General features: G+C 43.4%; 1 protein-coding gene across 3 annotated transcripts in view; it reads right to left on the minus strand.

The window, feature by feature from the left end:
- The window catches only part of rsrc1 (arginine/serine-rich coiled-coil 1), a 107,262-nt gene that overhangs the window by 10,122 nt on the left and 76,736 nt on the right, over window positions 1-20,404 (minus strand). For all 3 annotated transcript variants that reach the window (XM_046389120.1, XM_046389119.1, XM_046389121.1), the window contains exon 7: window positions 10,549-10,620. In XM_046389120.1, the coding sequence (XP_046245076.1) occupies window positions 10,549-10,620 (72 nt within the window). The remainder of the gene's footprint in view (window positions 1-10,548; window positions 10,621-20,404) is intronic.

Consider the following 20,404-nt stretch of genomic DNA (forward strand, 5'->3'; position numbering starts at 1 on the left):
GAGTGTTTGTAAGCGTGCATGTGAGCAGGGAGATGTCCCATGACAAAGCAGGTGGCTGAGCCAGTCTAATGTGCGTTCTCACGAGACCACACACGCGCACACATAATACACACAGTCGTTCATATATTACCCTGACCCACCCACTTCCCAACAAAGCCACACGTCTCCATAACCCACGACTCCCACCCATGTGCCTTCAACCTCAAACACACACACACAGGCAAAGCGATTCCCTGTGGTTCTCACCTTGTTATCGCAGTGTCAACTGGTCTCTGTGGGGTTTGCCGTCCTGATGAGGCCTGTCGCACATCATCACTATGGCTAAATGGTCTCTCATTAAGCCTCTCATATTAATTATCAGGTCTATGAGTTTACTGAAACTTACGCAGTGCGCCACACATGATCACATTCTTTGGATAAATCGGCCATACATCCTTGAGCGTTATTTGACCTTAGCCGATAATGGCATGTGATATGTTTATGTGATATCTATTTGGCATCAGGAAATGAAGAGCAGCTGGTGACTGAGTGGCAAACACACGCTCTCCTTCTAGTGTCTCCGAGTGATAGCGATCTCCCACTCTCCAGTCAATAAAGGTCTGAATGATGAATTAAAGACCCAAACAACCTGCTAATGACAGGATGACATGGCAGCCACGCGCCATGCTCGGTTATCTCCTTCCACATCTTCGCTCATCCCTCCCTACTCGCCACCTTTTCTCTCTTCTGTCATTCAACCCCATTCTGCTCATCTATCCCCCTAACTTCCTCTCCTCAACTGACCCTGGTTCAGCTACTATTCATTTTCCTCAAAATCTGTACCACAAAAAAACCCTGCTACTACAATTAAACGCATGCGTTCATCCTCTTTCTGTCTGCACCCGTAATGAAATCATGGGGAGGAACAATAAATTGGCCCGGTCTCTTCTTCCATTCATCCATCTATCAGGCACAAGATCTGAAGTTACAAAGTCTATTTATAAGAAATGATGATGCATGTAATTGTTTGATTCTGCCATCAAAACTGCGCTGACTGATCTAAAGGATGGCTGCCTTATTTGTTTGTTCACGTTCCTGTCATGCAAACCTCAGACGTGACATATGAGATTTAGATGAGACGCATTTTTGGGGGAAAATGATGCAACACACGGTACATTCCCGCTTTCAAATACACTGTTTGCATTCCAGTTCAAAAAAAGGTGACATACATTATTTACTTGTAATTGGCTCAGATGGCGAATTTGCCATTTATCAGGACTGACATGTTTACTGTTGCCTTGTGGACATTGTACCTATCACTACTATGTAAGTAAATAGTGCATTCTTCTCCATGAATTTCAAGGGTACATCTTGTGTGCAAACAAAGCTTAAAAGAATATACTGTGTATTTAGTGCATATAAGTCAGCAATTAATCTGAAATCTTAGCTAAGACCTGACTGCTCCTGCTGACCAGACTGCATGGTGCTAACTGCAAACATACAGGTTATAACCAAAACCAGGTGGGTGTGCTTCTCTTGCTGTGTATGTGTGTGTGTGAGTGTGTGAAGGAGAGAAAGAGCGCAGTATGAGTGTTAGCCGATGTCCTGTGCCTGGGCAGCATCACAGAATCTCATTAAACAGTGAAGCTTTCACAGGCTGAGTGGTGAGATCTTCAAGATCACAGCCACTTTCTCTGTCGCCGGGCTCCAAAGGACGACTGGTGCCATTCTCAACATTGTGCTTTAAATTGCGGTTCCTTCAAAACCATCAAATTATTACAGAGCAGAAAGTTCTTGTTGTCTTGTCATTTCAGACAATTTTAAATCGATATTTTTTGCTTAGAGCTGGTTTATTAAACATTACCCACACACAGAACACTGAAGAGCAGCTTGTGTTTACTGCAAAATATGAGGGGCTTTGAAAGATAATGAATAAGTGTTAGAGAAATATGGCAGAACACAGATGAAGGTACATGTACCTTAAACTCTCCCTTTAACTGTTCAGAAACCTGGAGTGCTGTAATCCGTCTGTGAGACTCAAGGAGCTCTTTATTAAGCATAGTGCTGTTTTAGTGTGATTAGAATATAAAGTCCTGCCCTGGCCTTTACCAGAAATAACATGCATTTGGCTGCATTAACTTGATGTTAAACTAGGCTCTGCATATATGTGTGTACATGTGTGTGTGTGTGAGCAGGGGGCGAAAAAGTGCAGCAGTCTCCATTTTTTTGATCCCAGGCTGGTCAGCAGCTCTTTTATGAACAACTCAGTAATTAGAGTAACACCACGCAACTAATTACTTAATTGGAGCAAGGTCTTTAAAATGAAAATGATGTAATCTGAATCCAGGAAATGGGCTCGATTTTCACATACACTAATACATGAACGTCCCAACACACACACGCACACACGCAAACACACTCGCCTCATGACCTACAGTCTTCTTGACATGAAGCCATCAAGCAACCAACTCTTTCCCCTTAGTTGGGTTGTAATTGATTCTCCCTTTCACTCTGCTGGCTCCTGACAGGGCGCGTGTGTGTGTGTGTGTGTGCATGTGTGTGTGTGTGAGAGAGGGAGAGAGAGAGAGAGAGAGAGAGAGAAAGAGAGGAAAATGGACAGAGAGGCTCCTGTTTGTGTGGTTTGCTACACACTGTATTAGTAAAGGTCATAGCTCTCTGTGTGTGTGTGCGTGTATGTGTGTGTGTGTGTGTGTGTCTGAGTAGTAATTAATTAGGCAAATGCCCCCCTCACCCAACCTCCTCTTCTTCTGACCTCAGTTGTAGACTAATAACCTTGGTGCTGTGTAATATATTACCCTCCTTTTTTCTGCTGCATTGTGCCTTATTGGAGGGAATCATGCAAAACAACAAAACTAAAGCGACATCATCGTTTGCATGCAAATCCAATACTCGTCACTGTAAATTACTTTTTCGTCATGGCCTAAAGTACAAGAAAGAAATGCATGAATAGTTGGCTAAGATGTCCAGTCAGTCCTGATATGCATGTTTGATTTCTTCATGCGAGGGAGGGGAGGGTGGTGTTGTATCAGTCCTTCTCCCTGCACCTTGATTATATATGTGGTGTACTTCCCCTCCACATTCTCTGACTGTCACCCTGTCTAACGACACCCAACGTCTCGCCCAAATCCTCCTCCTTCTACTTTCTGGGATCACTAGACCTGTCCTGAAGTCCCAGGCAGAGCTGGTCTTTGAGTGAGTTGTGTGCTATATGTGTGATTTTCTTGTACCTCTTAAATCAGCATCAATGGATCATGGGACAATGTCCATTAAGTAATCGCACCTGACCGTATACAAGTGTTACAAAATACAGGTCAAAAGACCCAAGCGGCAGTAATCTGACAACAGTTGATTAATGTAAGTTATGAAGAGGAAAACCATTTACAACGAACACTGCAAGTTGGAATCTGTGACAAATGTGCAAAGAGGTGCCAAGTTTATTCGTAATGTATGTGGAAATGCAGTCCAATATGAACCGCAACAATAAGGAAACTCAACAGTGACCAATAGCTTTAAATAAAAGGATCATACATGGTTTGAACACATGTGCAGCACAATGTGCCATACGTGGGTTTAAAAATGTTGCTAAGCTTAGATCCGTAGGTATCATTATTTTCTGCTTTTTGTTGCTGTGCTGCTCCCTGTCTGGTGACAATATGATCTTGTAAATTTCATCGCTGGTAGTTCAATACCCTTCATGACACACTTTCCTTCCAAAACACACACACGCACACACAATGGGGGCTCTCCTGCAATCTCATTTTGAGCATTCCAACAACACAATTGTCACACGTGCCAAATTTTAAAAGAAGACACACAAGCGCATATTACTCCCACACACATACATATACACACACATGCACTGAAGTGACCTCTGTTGTTTAATGACAAACCTGGTGGGGGCCACCACATGGCCACAGCCACCCAGGATGCCAGCACTTTGACCGGCTACAGTCTGCGGGTGTGTCTAATCACAGAAGTCTGACCACCCTGTTAGACTGCACCGAGTACACTACGGCTGTGTATGATCATGTCCAGACACATGAGTTTGTGTGTGTGTGAGTGTGAGTGTGTGAAATCCACTTTCATATACTGGGAATGTTTTCAGTTAGTGCAGTGAACCGCTGCCCATAGTTACAGATGCTCTGATTATTTATGCTGATTCAGTGTTCAATGTTGAGTTTTTAAATTAAAATTACTTTAAAACTGTTAAATGTAAAAACATATTTGCAAAAAGTCAATATTGAATCATGTGTCACTATGTGTAGAACCTGCAAAACCACCTTTTTTCAGTCTCTAAACATAATTTCAATCAAGACAGATTTTCAACAAATTTGCGCGACAGCCATCCCAAGCCTAAATAAAATGGACGGGAAATCTGGAAAATCTCATCATCTCTAGCAAGGCTGCTGAACGTACATCAATCTGCTGTTAGTAGATTAATTGATAAGGGTAACCCAAGAAACGATTACCAATCACAGAGGGTAAAAGAGTGCTGTCAATCATCAGTCCACTTGACCTGAGTGAACACAGGTTAGAGGCTTGCATGGTCATTTTTTGTGTAATCTAGCCAATGGCAGAGATAGCTCGGCTGCTATCGAGTCAAACATGTCATTCCATAGATATTCTTATAGAAATGATAACGCTATAGGCCCCACAGCTGCAGAAGTGACAGCCACACGCCGGGCAGCATCAGCATCCCATTACCCCGGGACAACAAAGGGTCACACGGGGTTAGCAGAATTGGGCATGCGCCTCCACTCGTTCACTCAACCAGCAGGATGGGAGGTCACCTAATCACCCTGCCGAGCCATCTCTGAGGGAGGAAAGGGGAAGCGAGAGGTTGGGGGGTGGGGGATCAACTTTAAATTTGCAGTGATGAAAAATCAATAAAGCAGTAATTGCTTGGCTTATCAACGTGCAATGAAACAAATTGGGGGGAGAAGGAAGGCAAGAAGAGTGCTGGCGTCCATGCTGCACACCAGGGCTTTTTGGCTGCGGGGGGGGGGGGTGAGAGGGAGTGAGAGGGAGAGAGAGAGAGAGAGAGAGAGAGAGAGAGAGAGAGAGAGAGAGAGAGAGAGAGGAGTTTGGGCTTCAGTGGGCCAAGTCAAGGAAAAAAGGTCTCCTCGTGATAATTAAATCTTCTCACACTGATTTTCTGCCAAATTTATTTCCCCGGGGACCATAACTCTGATTCAGTGCTTACAAGCCTTGCATAACTAATCATTTCAACGTGGGGGGAACCACAAACCTGAATGAATAGGGAGGAGAGGGGAGAAAATAAAAAAAAGAGAGATGGCTAGACTGAATCTGTGGCACTACTCATCTCTAAATCATTATTCAGGCAGGACAAAAATCAGAAATAATAATGTGGAATGTTTTTCTTTAAGATCCTGGTGAAACAGACCTTTAAAGCGAAGGTGTAATTGATTGTCAGTGTGCTTTCTTTTACGCTTTCTCGGCGGTGCTACATGGGCAGGAGGCATCCTTTAATTCCTGGAACAAATAGAAGCCATAAAGCCAATGAAGTGTCGGCTCAATATTCCTCTGACCGTTCCTGGCATGATTGTGTTGAACATAATAACACAACAAATAAGGCCATTTATCTGAAGTAACGACAGGAGATGAGGCTAACTCCACTAATCAATACCAAATCGATACAAACCAGATTTTCTTACATCAAAATCACTGAGACAGATCTTCCTTCAGTGCAGAGTGCACAAGAGCAATACAGTGTTTCCCTGGGGCCCTACGGTAGATCATGTAGCCAGCAGAGAGAACACAGCGTTTAAAAAAAAAAAAAAGAAAAAAGAAAAAGTATAATGCTCTGCCCTGAGAGAGGATGCTGGGAACTATAATTATAGCTTGGTTTAATTCAGACCCTCTCCTTATTGAATCCTCATGTTTTAGTTAATGTGATGAGATCATGGACACCAGATCACTCGTGTTTACCAGTGGATGAATTTCACCGCTTGTCCTTCAAGTGGCAGTCTGAGCAGCGGCGATGCAGCTCGGCAAGGTAGCGTGGCTCGCCACACCATGGCCCCGGTAATTAAAACATTTAAAGCAGAGCCAGCCCCCCTGTGCTCCCGGGGTGTGATATGAGGGTCACGCGCCTGTAGATTCTAATTTGCGCACCATTTGTATTCATGACAGGCACGTGCTAAATATTTAACAGCAGCCCGGCAGGAGTTTTGTATTGTTAGGCTTTCCAGGTCAAATAATTTGATTTCAAGGCAGATTACATTAAGCGTCAATGTCCAAGCCACCACTCTCACTTGCCTCTCATTTCCTGTCTTTTATTACAGCCGAGATAGGACACAACTGAAGGGATATGGCTTTGGATCATACAAGAGCTTGTTATCCATGGATTAGTTATTATTTTCAATTAGAAAAGGGATCACATAATTTATTATGGACGCTTACACCCACACCGGTATTCCATGCAGAGCGGAAATTTTAGCTGACTGACAAATTGTTTAGCAGAGCATGTAATCACAGCTAACAAGAGAAATATTATTTCAAAGAAATGACAGTCGGGGCTCATGCTCGCTTAATGGTACTTCATTTATGTTGATTGTCTTCGGCCGAGGCCTGCTTCGGTTGTTAAGGATGCGCATTCACTCTTCTGCCTACATTTTGAGCAAGTAAGGCAAGAAACCAAATCCAGACATTTTCTGTTTCAGTCGAGGCCCTGTGTGGTGATTGACAACAGAGCTAGTTAAACGGTGATGAGGCGTTAATGGATGCTAGGTCGAGGAAGTGGGTTTGGGGGGTGGGGGGGGCTGGAGGGGGGCCTGCGGCTGAATATTTAATGGTCATATAATTCTTGAACACAGACACACACAGTCAGGTACACACCCAACCCGTGACCTGTCCTACACACCGCGTAATTAGGGAAACAGTCCTTTCGTTTAACTGCCAAAAGAGCAAACCGTAGGTATATATCCCCCTAATGATATGGGTTAAAGAGCTATTATACGTCTCATTAAAATATATGATCTCCCAATCTGGTGGTGGTTTTGAGGTAATGGGGACAGAGCAGCATAAGGGCTAAAATACCATCCGGGGGCTATAGGCTAGTGTCCGATCCATAATCTACATAATTCTGTATGTCAGGAAGTGGCTGCGCAAATGAAGAGATGTTTCACAGCACCCAAATTTGACTGGACTTCTGTGTTAAGAGTGTGTGTTTAGGGTCTTTGGATGCAGGATGTGAGTGTGTAGGGTTATTTCTCTTCCTCACACACACACACAACCAACCCCCCAGCACCCAGACCTGTTACTGGTACAGGGCTGGTGAGGGGGGTGCATGACTTCTCTCTTTGTTGTAATATTTTAATTTTTCTCTCTTTCTTGTCGTCACACTTTGTCACCCCCAGGTGGACTGGAACAAACACCTGTACACATTATATATGTAAACTGAACAGTTTATGCTGTATTGCAGTAACTCTGCGGATCAGTTAAGCTTCTGTGAAATAAACAACAAATAAGTAAATAACAACAAATACCAAAAACCCCCCCAAAAAATTCAATCAGAAGAATTTGATCTAAAATCTCTATTAAAATAAACAAGATTTACTTAAATGAGACATCAAACTTTTTTTTTGGAAGCAGTTACATGATAACTAAATTACTATTTTGATCTCAGAACAAACAAACTTTCACTGGCAACAGCTTCCTAAATGTGAGGATGTGTGTCTCCTCTGTCACGTATGAACTGAACATCTTCAGATTGTAGATTATTTTGGTTGGATGAAATAAGCAAACCATGCTGGGTGCAGGGAGGTAACAATGGGCATTCTTGACTTTTTTTTAAACACGTCAACGGCAAAACAGTCAATTGAGAAAATAACTGGCTGATTGATTAATAATGGAAATAATAAGTTGCAACACTATGTTTTTCTTCTCACGTGGCTCACTTCTTTGTCCTGTTCAGCTATGGTGTGAAACGGTTAAACATACTGATTTAGTGGTACATGAGTAAATTTAACACCCCTCCCCTCCTCTAAAAAAAAAAAAAAAGATACACAAGAAAGGGTACAGATGAGTAAGTTTATGTCAGGAAGCAATTAATAATGTAATTTGTTAAATGTAGTTGTGTTACAGGGTAGTAACACACACACTCCTGTAAATTAAATGCCAGTACAGACAATCGCACAAACAGTCTGTGCAACACTGGCAGTCAGTCCATCTTATTATGGTTGGACACACTGTGTTAGCTCAAACCCTCCTGGGCACACAAACAACATCTCTCAGCTTTAATAGCCTAAACGAGGCATGCAGCTAACAAAGAAATCATACTCCCCTCTTATTCTCACACCCTTTCATATCACATGTTTCCTTTTTCAACCACTAGCATCATCTGGCTGCCCTTCACCAGAAAGCCAAAACACTCCTTTTAAGTGAACACTACTTTGTTAACTGATGACCACAGGGTCAGTTATTGATCCTCTTCTTTCTCTCTCTCAGTTGCTGATAAAAACCCCTCTTTTCTCACAGGGCTCCGCAGTACACAGCCACAGTTTGCTACAATAATAGCTTGCATATCATAGCTTTCACATGAATCAGATCTCTGTGGTTTCGATTAGGGCTAAACTAACTCAAACACACTGCCTAGTCTAGGATGTGAATCTATTTATGAACGAGGAGTGTAGGTGGTAGTGTTCTTCACTTCTCCCCTCCATTCTCTTAAAAGGTTTTCTCATTTTAGTTGACTTAGCGGTTCAAGTGTAAACTTTCTAGTTGTGTTGACCTCCAAGAGGCCCTGCGGGGAATAAGGAGACCCCTGGTGATCTGCTGTTTAGCAGCAGCAATGGCCCACCTCCTCCATTTTAGTTGTGCTGGGAGGAAGGGCAGAAGAGGATGGAGCTGGTTGCTCGTGTGTGGATGTGTGTTCATGTGTATTTGTGACACTGCCAATAGCTTCGTTCGCGAGCAAGTGAAGGGCAAGTCATCAAGGCCCCTCTTTTTGAGCCTCTCTGATCTCACTTCATGTGTCCCCGTGCAGGCGGAGGGAATAAAATGATCGTCCTCGAAAGGCAGAGCACTGTAGTGCACCACTCCACTACGCAATCAAGCACAACACCTTATTTCACGCAGAACGAACAGTTGGAGTGAAGGATGAGAGAGCTTTGAGCAAAGGCGAGAAAGAGTCAACTGAATCCAAAAAGAGGCAGCAGTGCAGTGTGAACTTAGCTTAAGAAAGCTATCTGACTGGGAGCCTTGCTCTACTGCCCCAAGCGAGGCACTTAGTCACCACTTTGGCAATGCTTCCACACAGAGAGGAGAGAAGCCAGAGAAGCAAAAGAGTAAGAAAGACACAGAGAAGAGGGCAAGAGAGAGGTGGAAACGGTTGATGAGGACAAATGGAGGTGGGAAGAAAAAGAGTATGTAAGACAGAAAGTAGGAGGAGAAAACAGAAAGGGGAGGGAGGGAGGAAGAGGGAGAGAGAACATTAAGACAGAGAAAAATGAATAATATTAATGTGAGAATGCTGAAGAGGCTGAAGAAGAAAAAAAAACAACAGCGTGCAATACAGGGAAGGAGAGAATAAATTCTACCCAGAACTGAGGGACAAAAGCATGAGAGCAGGGCTAATTAGTTTCTGATGGCTGGACTTTCATTTGGCTAAAAGGTCAGCTAACTTTAAAGGTCATGCTGTCGTGCCTGCTCGACGCAAAGACACAGGAAGAGTGGAGGGAGAATCCAGCGATATAACAACACCCGCAGTAGAACAAATTATACTACTACACATGCCTGTGTGTGCACGCACACACACGCACACAGTATAGTTGATAACGGCACATTTGATATTCTCATTTATATCATGCTCTGGTCAGAACAGGGACCAGGGTCATTATTCTATCTAAGGACTTTTATTACTGCTAGCATATCCACTGCAAATTACTCTTGACTTTATTTGAATGCATATCGAGGTGATCCATGCATGTGTGTGTGTGTGTGTGTGTTCCCCTGTGTGTGTATGTGTCTTATGTTGGTGGTAGTGGAAGGGAGGATTTCAGGTTGGCAGGATAAATTTACTGCCTGCACTGCTAAGCACATTTGTGTGTTGCACATCTACCATGTATCTGTATGCAGATTACGAATGTGTCTTCATAAAAACCAAGGAGTACAATCAGCATCTCCAAGTTCATGTTTTGCAAGATTACATTCATATCTAAACACACGTGTTTAAGTGTGTAAAATCACTAACACTGCAGAGAATAAGGCTAATAAATAAATTTTGTATCCTTGCACTTGTTGGCTCATATTCATGACATGGAGGCTTTATGAAAGTTGTTTAATTGCACACATAACAAATTTGTGTTTGTTTTCTAATTAAGACTACAGTTGATTTAAGACTGAAGTGAAACTTTTTATTTTGTGTTCCTGCTCCTCAAGGGTAAAATCAAAGGAAACGTGACAGACAATAAAATATAAAACAATGTGTTGAAACTGTGTTGTCCATTTAGACCTGTTACAACCGGTTGGATATTAGTGCCAAAGCACATATGTCGCGTCTGTGACAGACACACACATTTAACTTACCTTCGTCTAGTTTCTTCCGGGCCTCCTCCTCTCTTTTGGCTACTTTAGCCTTCAGGACCTCGTCCGTCTTAGCTGAAAAGAGAGACAGCAGTCGACAAAGTCAGGAGCAAAGCAGAACTTCAGGAACCCTTCAATATGGCTTTATTATTTAAAAAAGTTCAACTTTTTTTTTTAAATTAATTAGGATCTAATTATTTCAAAATCATATTATGACATATGATTATGTATTTGTGCTGAAAGTAAAAATGGATGTAACTGTTTCAATTTAAATTTGATGATTCATCTAAAAAAATATTTGTACATATTTATTCCTGTGGGTGATACTGTGTTTTGAAATAAAATGATTCTCAGAGAACACAGAAAATTACCAGAAAACACACTGAATCAACAGTACGCGTGCAAATCAAGAAGAATATGAGTCATGCCGTCTTCTCCTTTTCCCTACCAGGCAGCACCATTCTCTTGCCTTTATTTCACATCCCTGTAAAAGTCAGCGCGTCTTCCACAGACGTGTTTATCGTCTCAGCATAATGAAAAGCTTAAGAGAAAGTGAGGCAGCGGGAGTAAACACTCGTCAGGGCATTTTAAGCATCTCTCATCGTGAGCCGTGTTGTCTCGGCTCCCCTTCTCCTCCGCCTTTCCCCCTGAATAATCAAGATGTTAAGCCACATTAAAAAATATAATGCCATGTATGGCAGGACTATCAATACTGCCTCTAAATTAATTACATTTCAGTTGCGGCGCATCATTTATTTTGCAGCGTTAGGGCCTCGGCGGAGCCATTTGCCTTTATTGCTATCTCACTTGGTTGATGAGTGAGCTATGTAAAATTGAGTCTCCAATATCATTACACTTAATGAGTTTAAACTTTGAGAAAAAAAAAAAAAAAACGAGGGAGAGAGTAACAAGAGGAGAGCGAGCAGATGAGAGAGAAGGGGGAGGAAGAGAATGAGAGCTGTGCACTGTTTTGGGGAAGTTTACACAACATAAGAGTGGGTGTAAGTGTTTGTGAGCACTTACAGAATGTTTTTGTTGGGGCACAGCTGTGGGTGTCCGAATGCGGTTTATTGCACCTCTTGAGATGCCTGCGCATGCACATGTGTTTCGCGTACTCTCCTCGTTTTGTAGTCTGATTGTGTGTTGGACTTTTGCGCTGCAAGCAAATATGTTACATAAAAATACAACACATACACTTCTTTCTGTGTGTGTGTGTGTTTGGATGCAGGAGGCCATGGGTTGCGCTAGTCTCTCTGTGACTGCGCTGCTGTTTTTGTTCAGTAATTGGCGTAGACAAAGAACCCGTCACACTGCTGTTATGGCTGGTTAAATCTGGAGGTTACGCATCTTTACTAACAATGACTCTACATGGATGACTGAACCCTCGTCTACCTCCCTCAGCTGGTGTGTGTGTGTGTGTGTGTGTGCTCGTATGGGATCACGCCTAACCAAATCAACTGCAACCAATATATTTTTCTTAGCTAACACAGTCATAATTAATAAGTTTGTGTGTGTGCCAAGAAACAAATCATGGGATGCATCGTCCTGCGGGTGCATTCACGACTTTTCTTGTATGCACAGATGTGAGTTTGTGTGTGTTTTGTGTGTGCATGAGAGTGAACTCCTCTCTGTGTTCTTCAGTTCCCTCTTTGCTCGGGGCTACCGAGAGGCAGGTAGGAAACAGAGCGGTACTGGTGGTGTGATGGAGCGGGAGGTAGAAGGGGTGGTGGGGGGCGCACATAGGCAGATAGATGGGGGCCATGCCGGGAAAAAAAGGGAAGGACTGACAGTGAGGGAAAAAGACAAACAAGTAAAAATAAGAGAAAAAGACTTGCCTGCGTGCACACAAACAACAGGAGTGATTTGTCGCCTCTTTTTGTTTGCATGTTTATCCTCCACCTCTATCCCTTCATCCCTCCCCCAACAGGTTCTCTTATCCTCTCTCTCTCCTTCTGTTTTGCCCTCTCCCACCCCTCCCCGTTTTTATGCTTTCTCTTCCTTCTCTTGCTCATCTCTCCAGTACACTGTGCCTGGGGGCGATAGCAGCAAATCAAACTGTTTATCCATCTCTCATCAGTGCACTGCCTCACGGGGCTCCTGCCCCCTCAAAACAATGAAAGTAGGCCTGAGCGCTGAGCCAGGGATACGATTTAATTACATCAATAAGAAGCTCTCCTTTATATAAAAAAAAAAGGTAAACTATAAAAAAAAAACATTACAGCAACACACTTTGCTGCACCATCATGAAAATCCTTTTAATATTACTGCTGTAAAAAGCATGTAAAAAGATTTAAGCCTCACAGCTGCACCCATCTAGAAATACAGGCATGTATGTGTGCTGTGGCCGTTTATTACAAGTACGTTTTTGGCAAGTTAGCAGCTCCAGTTCATTGTGGGATAATTCTGTGATGGACTTTTATTAGAGTGGGTAATAAACGGCCGGGTGTTGGGGAAAGGAGAGGCCTTTCACTTCATTTAGACTTCGTTCAGTCTTGGCTGCAGGGGCGGAGGGAAAGAGGAGGGATGGCAGCAGGAAGGGGTGGAGAGCGTCGCTGAAATCGCATTGTGATTATGAGTGTAATTGCAGCTCGGGGGCCCAGGGGCCATGTAGCTCTGATGGCACTAGAAGATGTTTTATGCACGGCAACAGAGGGGAAGAAAGTGAGAAAGAGAGAGGGAGAGAGGGGGAGGGAGGGGGAGAGAGAGAGAGAGAGGGAGGGAGAGGCAGGCTGCCTGGATGTTTGCCATTTTTTTTTCTTACAGAATCTCTTCTTCTATCTCTTTTCTCCTCTCTTCTTTTTCTTGTCTCTTCTCCCTCTCCCATTCTCTTCTCTCCTCCTCTCTCTTCTCTCCTGTCCTCCTCCCTTGGCAGGATTAGCTGGGTCTCGTTAGAGGGGAAATGTAATAATGCTCCCACCAGGTGGAATCGGGCCCGCTCCATTATCAGCCGGGAGATGGATGGGCCGTGTAGGGCCGGCGGGGGCCACGCGCGCACGCAATTTAGATTCAATAAACTGGCAAAGCAAGACCCCCAATCTGATTTATCTCTTACACGCCGCCAATGCTTGCTGCTACGATGCTGATTCCCTATTACCACTCAGAGAAGGACTATTCATTGGATGTAAGGCACGGCAGTCAGAAAGGCTTGTCGGGCCCTCGGGACGACGGCAAAACAGATACAGCAGAGGGTTAATACGTTTACACACAGATAAGCAATTAAATCTAAGGCTGAGGTGAGTTATAGAGTTATTAAGGAGGGATTGGGGGGGTGAGGAAAAAGAAGGAGAGAGATGTTATTCAACACAGGAGTGAGGTAGCTTGGGCCTTAGGCTGGGTACAGTAAGTATTAGAAGTGAGAAAGGCTATCATATTATAGAGTTCGTGAGGTGAGAGAACAACAGAAGAGCAGCAGTCTGCCCACGTTGTTCAATAAACTCAATACAACACTTACAAACTAGCAATGCTGAAGACAGAGGTCAGCACAACACTTGTACTTTTAGTCTGTGTGTGAGTTTATGAGTGAGTATATATATACTAGTGCAGATTTTCCTGTCTAAATGTAAGTGGGTATGTGTTGGCGTAACAGGCATATTCATATCCAATGGAAATCTGACTTTGAATATGCAGAGCATCACATCTGAATGTGTGCGTGTTTGTGCAAATGTGTGAGAGCTGCAGTGATGTTAGCGGCATCGGTAGTGGTGGGTGTCATTCCATCCAGCCGCCAATCAAAGTGAATCTGAATGTCAGCAGGAGAGGAGGCGTGATAAATCAGCCTCACACCCAACGACAAACAGAATATTAGAAGCAGCGCAGCGCCATTGGAAAAATGTCCCCTCCAATCAGCCGAGCACTTTACAGTGAAGCTCGGCAGCCGGGCCTCCGACCAGCACTGAATACCAGAGAGACAGATAAGACAATAAGGCAAATAAATAAATAAACAAGAGACAGACAGGTTGAAAGACGGGCAGATAGACAGACAAACAGACTGCAGCAACACTGACGAATAACAGCCCTGACAGGCCGAAAGACGAGACAAAGAAACACAAGAACACAATTGGGCTGGAGGACAGACAGGTAGGCACACTAACTGACACATAACGGGCCTGACAGATAAGAAGGCAAGTCAGACAGACAGACAGAAAGGTGGGAACACAGACAGAAAACTTCTGGGCAGACAGACTGACAGCTGGATAGTTGTGCACAATGATAAACTATTGCAGCTTACATTATCCAAATGTATACAAGCGCCACAAAGAAATGTAATGAGGCAAGTTAGGCCGACTACCGCACGGATTTTTTCACGACTCATTTAAAATGACATAATTTAATTAGCTCATAAATCTGGTCAACATCTAAGCAATATTAAGTCAAAACATCTGTTAGTAGACAGATGTGAGAACAATAGAAGATATCCTAACTAATTTACAAGCTGACGGCACAAGTCCACGTACGAATGAGTGCAAAGTCAGAAGCGAATTCCATTCGTTGTTGTAAACACATATTTCGGATGCTTCTAAAATAAATACCACTTCAAGTTGTTACCAAAAAGTAAGGATCCAAACCTACAACAACATGAGGCATAATACCATCACACAGCCTTTTCTCCCCTCAAGATTACCAACCTAAATATAGTAAAGCACTGATTTATGGATGAAAGCTGAATTTCAGTGGCTTGATTAACCAGGTAACTGTAGCACTTTCTATAAAACCAGCTTTATAAAATATGTGTGTAACACAATGTCTTTTCAAAAATCGTTTCATGGACAAGCGAGGGACTTCAACATTTTATTTTATTTCAGCTGTCAGGGAGTTCAAAAATGATCTGGGATGATAACTTGACCTAACCTGAGCCAAGTTTTGTGTTCTTAAACAAACTGTCTACATTCATGAAAAACTGATTTTGGTGATTTCTCGTTCTACAGTGTGTAGACAGAGTTAGATTATAATACTGAATGAAAGAGAGAGAGATAGATAGAGAGAGAGAGAGAGAGAGAGAGAGAGAGAAGGGGGTTTAAATCAGAGGCTTATTAGTCCTCCTGAGTTCCACTAACAAGACTGGGATCACATTGTTGTACCGTATGAGTTAAGTCAAGAGAAAAGTAAGCAGAGAAAAAGGGTCTAGAGGTCTAATGCTCGGTGAATGTAACACTGAGCTGATCTACTCAAATCATCTGCCTTGCATGCCTTTTAATAGTGCTTAATTTACAGGTTATAATGTGAATGAGTGATTAGTGAGCTGACCAGGATATCTCAAGACTGATAGTTGTGCATGTTGATATATGTCTAAATCTTCAGCAGGTGTGGAGGTTAAATGGACCCCAGGAAGGCGCAACATCCAAAGCAACCACTAGGTGGCAGGACACACAGACAACACAAGCGGGAGGCTCCGGTCCAGGCTTTGCTTTTATGTGTGTGAGTGTTTAAATGCAGGTGCCTGTGTGTTTGTGCAGGACCCTCTATCAAGACCAGCACGGCTCATCTAGCTGTAAAGCATAATTTGACACGGGACACATCACAAATGCATCTGCATCCAGATTGGATGGGCAGACATGAAGAGATAAAACATGAAGTAATTTAAATATTTAGCAGCAGAAAGCATAAAACCAGTCAAGGGCAAGGCTGCATAATAGAAGCAGTTAATGTGTGACATTGTGCAACTTGTGTTGGGCTTGAAGAAAAGAAAAAAACACATCAAAGTGTAACCAGGTCTGTATAAGAATCTGTGGTGCAGCTACAACCATATGATTCTTGTGAATTTCTTCAGTCAGAAGACTGGAAGTCTGGAGGCCTGAACTTGAATGTTCTTCATCGCAGGCTGCCCTCTGCGCCCATCATCTGACTGACTTAACGACACCCATGAAATATTTACAAACTAAACAATTAGAGAGAGATATCTTACAAAATCAATCAATTATTCATTGCCAATCGCCTGAAAAGCTTTTGTTTTGTTTCACAGCTATATTCTGATGGGGTGCACCATTTAGGGCTTGTACTCCTGTGGTGTTATGGATGCTTCAGAGAGGAATGACTGCCTAAATGCAGGAGCCAGATACAAGCTGCCAGTACTGCATGCTGTGTGGTGGCAGATACAAAGTAGACTAATCTCTACACTATGTTATACATGAAGACAGAGGGACAGTTTAGATCATCTGAATGTGTGAAGAAATGTGATTTTCCCTGCCCACACCGGCTATGTCAGAACCAACATCCAAAACTCTGGAGCCTACCTTGTGCAACATTTGTTCTATTAATTTTTAAAACAGCCTCTTAACTCCAGACACCTGGGCTCCCGTGTTTGTATTTTCCTTTTCAGTGATCATGCTGAGATTGCATCTGTCACGCCCAAAGAGGTGAGGAATGAGGTGAAGGAAAAACAGGAGGTAACTCTGTCCAGAGTTCATTTTCTCTGCAAACTACAAACACACACTCATAAATTTCAAATTCATATTTTGCAGAAAGTATCTCAGTATTCAAAGGCCAGCATATGGCTGACTGGATGTTCCATCCCGCCGTGTATACGGTCCGTTTCTATAGTTAAAACGTCTCAGGACAAAAAACTCGTCAAAAAACTTGTTTATGCTAATGAAAACATTTTTGCTGACTGACAATCAACCAGTTGCCAAAGTTGCTGTCCTTGCGTCCTGCCAAAATCCACTTTTCTTCCTTCTCATTCTCAACACAAAATGTCTTTGCAAAGTTGTCATAAACAGAATGGATATTTGTGGACACCCCCCAACCCCAATCACTTCTTTTGTGTCTCTTACAGGATAATAAATTTTTGGGTTTTTGAATAAGTGATTCAAACTTTGGGCTTTGGAAACTTCTGAGCTTTTTTAAACTATTTTCTAATACTGTATAAGACCAAACAATCTAGTGCTTCTTACAGGCTAGTGGCAGAGATGACTGATGACTGATAACTAAAAGCTCATCCCCATAAAGCATTCACAAAACAACTGACCGGCTAATGACCCATTAAACAAGTACTTTACCAAGACAAGACAGCACAATAACTCTGAGTGTCAAACTGCCCTGTGAGGCAAGCAGTTCAATTAGGCAGCTTCCTTTGAGCTGTTGGTCCTGATTTAAGAGCCTGACTCTAAATAACACGTTTCTAATGTAAGTGAATAAAAAGGAACATCAGTGCAATAATCCTCAGCCACACGTTCCAAATCTCTCAGCACTGTACATTGTTTGACAACGCACTGGGGTCTAGGTTTTATTACCTTTGAACACAACTTTGCAAAGGAGGTCTGGGCTTGTGAACAGGTTTTGTGTGGGGCAAGCGAGCAAAAACGGAACTGAGCAGTGGGGTCGTTGTGATGCATGTGGGTGGCTCGGGCCCTGCACCCCAACCTGCCCTTTGGAACCAAAGGCGAAAGTGTATTCCCTTGACTCTGCAGCCGCTGCACCGGAGTACGCTCCACAGAGATGGATGCCTCGGACTCTGGGCCAGAGAGGAGAGCTGCAGACAAGGTGGGGAGGAGCAGAGGCCTCCAGCGGTCAGGGGAGATCAGAGAGGGAGGTTACTCTGAGGACCACGCTCTGCCATGGGCTGCACACACACACACACAGACACAAACAAACACACCTGAGGAACACACACACACACATGTCAAAATATTCACATAAAGAGTAAGAGCACCTCACAAACACACACACACACACACAAAGGCCTGAGGGGGGGAATCTAACAACAAAGCCTCTATAATGTAGCCACGGGGTCAAGCAAAGTTCAACCTTGAAACCCCACTATGGAAATATCACATGTTAATTGCAAATGTTCTTGCCTTTTAGGGCGTACAGTAATATATGAATGCATTGCATTATGTGTGTGTGTGTGTGTTGTAAAATTACAGTTGTTTTCTTGGTTTGAAAAGATGATGCGCATGTCTTTTAGAAGAATACAAAAGTTCTGTCTTGAGAACTTTGCCGAGATGAGCGGGTAACTGGTCTTGAGAGGGCAATCAGACCAAATCCATAATGCAGGGATCACACGGTAAAATATTAAGCATCCTGGGGCCTCTGAATGACATCTCACCCTCAACTTCAACCCTGTCATGTCTCCACATGCCACTGTCTCTTTCTTATGCCTCTTGATTTTTTTTTCTTTTATCTGCTTTATGTCTTCCTCTTGTTCTCTGTTATCTTTTTCTTGACCTCTTTCTCTTTAAACGCTGTTCTACTTCTTTACATCCTTTGCTATATTTTTCACCTTTGAACAGGTTTGTACATGGAGGTTATAAAATTTCAGGCTACAGTAAAATGTGTGTTTCAGGTTAGAATGAGTTGGACATGTGCTGCAATTTCAGTGCAAAAGTATGCTTGCCTATTCTGCGTGCGTATGTATATATATATATGTGTGTGTGGGTGTGTGTGTGTTTGCATCTGTTCATTTATTCCAGCATGAATGCACTTGAGCGTGCTGTTGAATGGTGGAGAATAGGCTCTGGTTCCCCTGCTGAAAGCCTATTGGGTGCCATTGTGATGGCACACCACTGTGTGTCTCATGTGTGTGCGGTGGAGGTGGCGGGGGAGACGGGACTAAGTCTATCAGGACCCCCGCACATGAAAGGTAAACTGGAGCCGCTAATCGCAGTGCTGACACAAGGAGGTTCAGAAGGGCGGCCACTTAGAAAAGAAAGGCAGGAGAGCCGGGACCCTGGCTGCATCAATGGGGCTCAGCACAACTGACCACATTACAGGAACAAACACACACTGTAGAATAGACACACCAACTTGGTGGTCTCGGCTAGTCCCCTCCATGCTCTTTGGTGTGGACTTCACGGATGGCGGGTCGAGTGTGTGTGTGTGTGTGCATGTAATACTTTTCTAAAAGTATTGTGCATTCTTTTTCTTTTATATCTTTTTACAAATTCTGTAAGAGCACAGCCTGACATTGCCAACAATGCATTTGAATGAAGCGATTTTTCTTTTCTTTTTAAAAGAGAAAAAAAATGAATAAGTGAATCGCACATTCTGAGGGATGAGGTGACTAATGCTGTCCTGGTAGCAAGGTCCAGAGAAAGACCGGAGAGACAGAACTGCAGGTGAGAGCGAAGAAATAAATACAGCAAAGCTTTACAAAATTAATACGAGCTCAGGGACACATTTGGTAATGAACAGTAAAAATGATGAAGCAAAATAGAAAGACAGTAAGCATGAGAGAGGGAGAGGGCAGACTGACTATGGGGGAGACAGGGGAGGCAGCCTGGCTGCAGGAGGGAGGGGTGGAAGCACATGGAAGAGAAAGAGCAAGAGAGATTGGACTAATGGCAGCCCCCCTCCACAAACCCCCCACCTCGAAAGGCAGTGTTGTGCACTCCCTTCTCTCTTCCCCCTTTCTCATCTCTTAATGCTTATTTTCATCACTTTGCTTAAAATATTGATAATCAATTAGCACTACGTCTGTTTTGCTACAGAATCTGTGTCACGGTCTATCACTCTGTCAGAGCCAATTCGCCGCTCATTCAAAGTTCATTTTTCCTTGGCGGTTCTGTGCCTTTGGAGGAGTCATTACGCGGGGAACATAGCCCGGGGTGCAATCACCTATTCTCTTTCATTACTGGGGAGATGGAGAAGGTGAGAGAGATTATTAGAACTTTGGAATGATCACAAAGCTCCACGCCGCCTGTCAGATCCCCCCTACGTGTAATTCATCTGGCTTCACTGCCTCCCACCCCCAACCCTCCCCCCTCCCTTCTCCTCACCCCTCTATCCCTCCTCCCCCAGCCTCAGCCAGGGGTTTGGCCACAGACATTATTCATGAACATCTGCAGCGCGCTGAATATTCCACAGCCTCTGCCGTGATGAAAAGGGAGCTGCCCCTTTGACTTGAAAATTAACATGCCGGCACAGA

Source organism: Scatophagus argus, chromosome 5 (assembly GCF_020382885.2).
Source record: "Scatophagus argus isolate fScaArg1 chromosome 5, fScaArg1.pri, whole genome shotgun sequence".
Taxonomy (NCBI): Eukaryota; Metazoa; Chordata; class Actinopteri; family Scatophagidae; genus Scatophagus; species Scatophagus argus.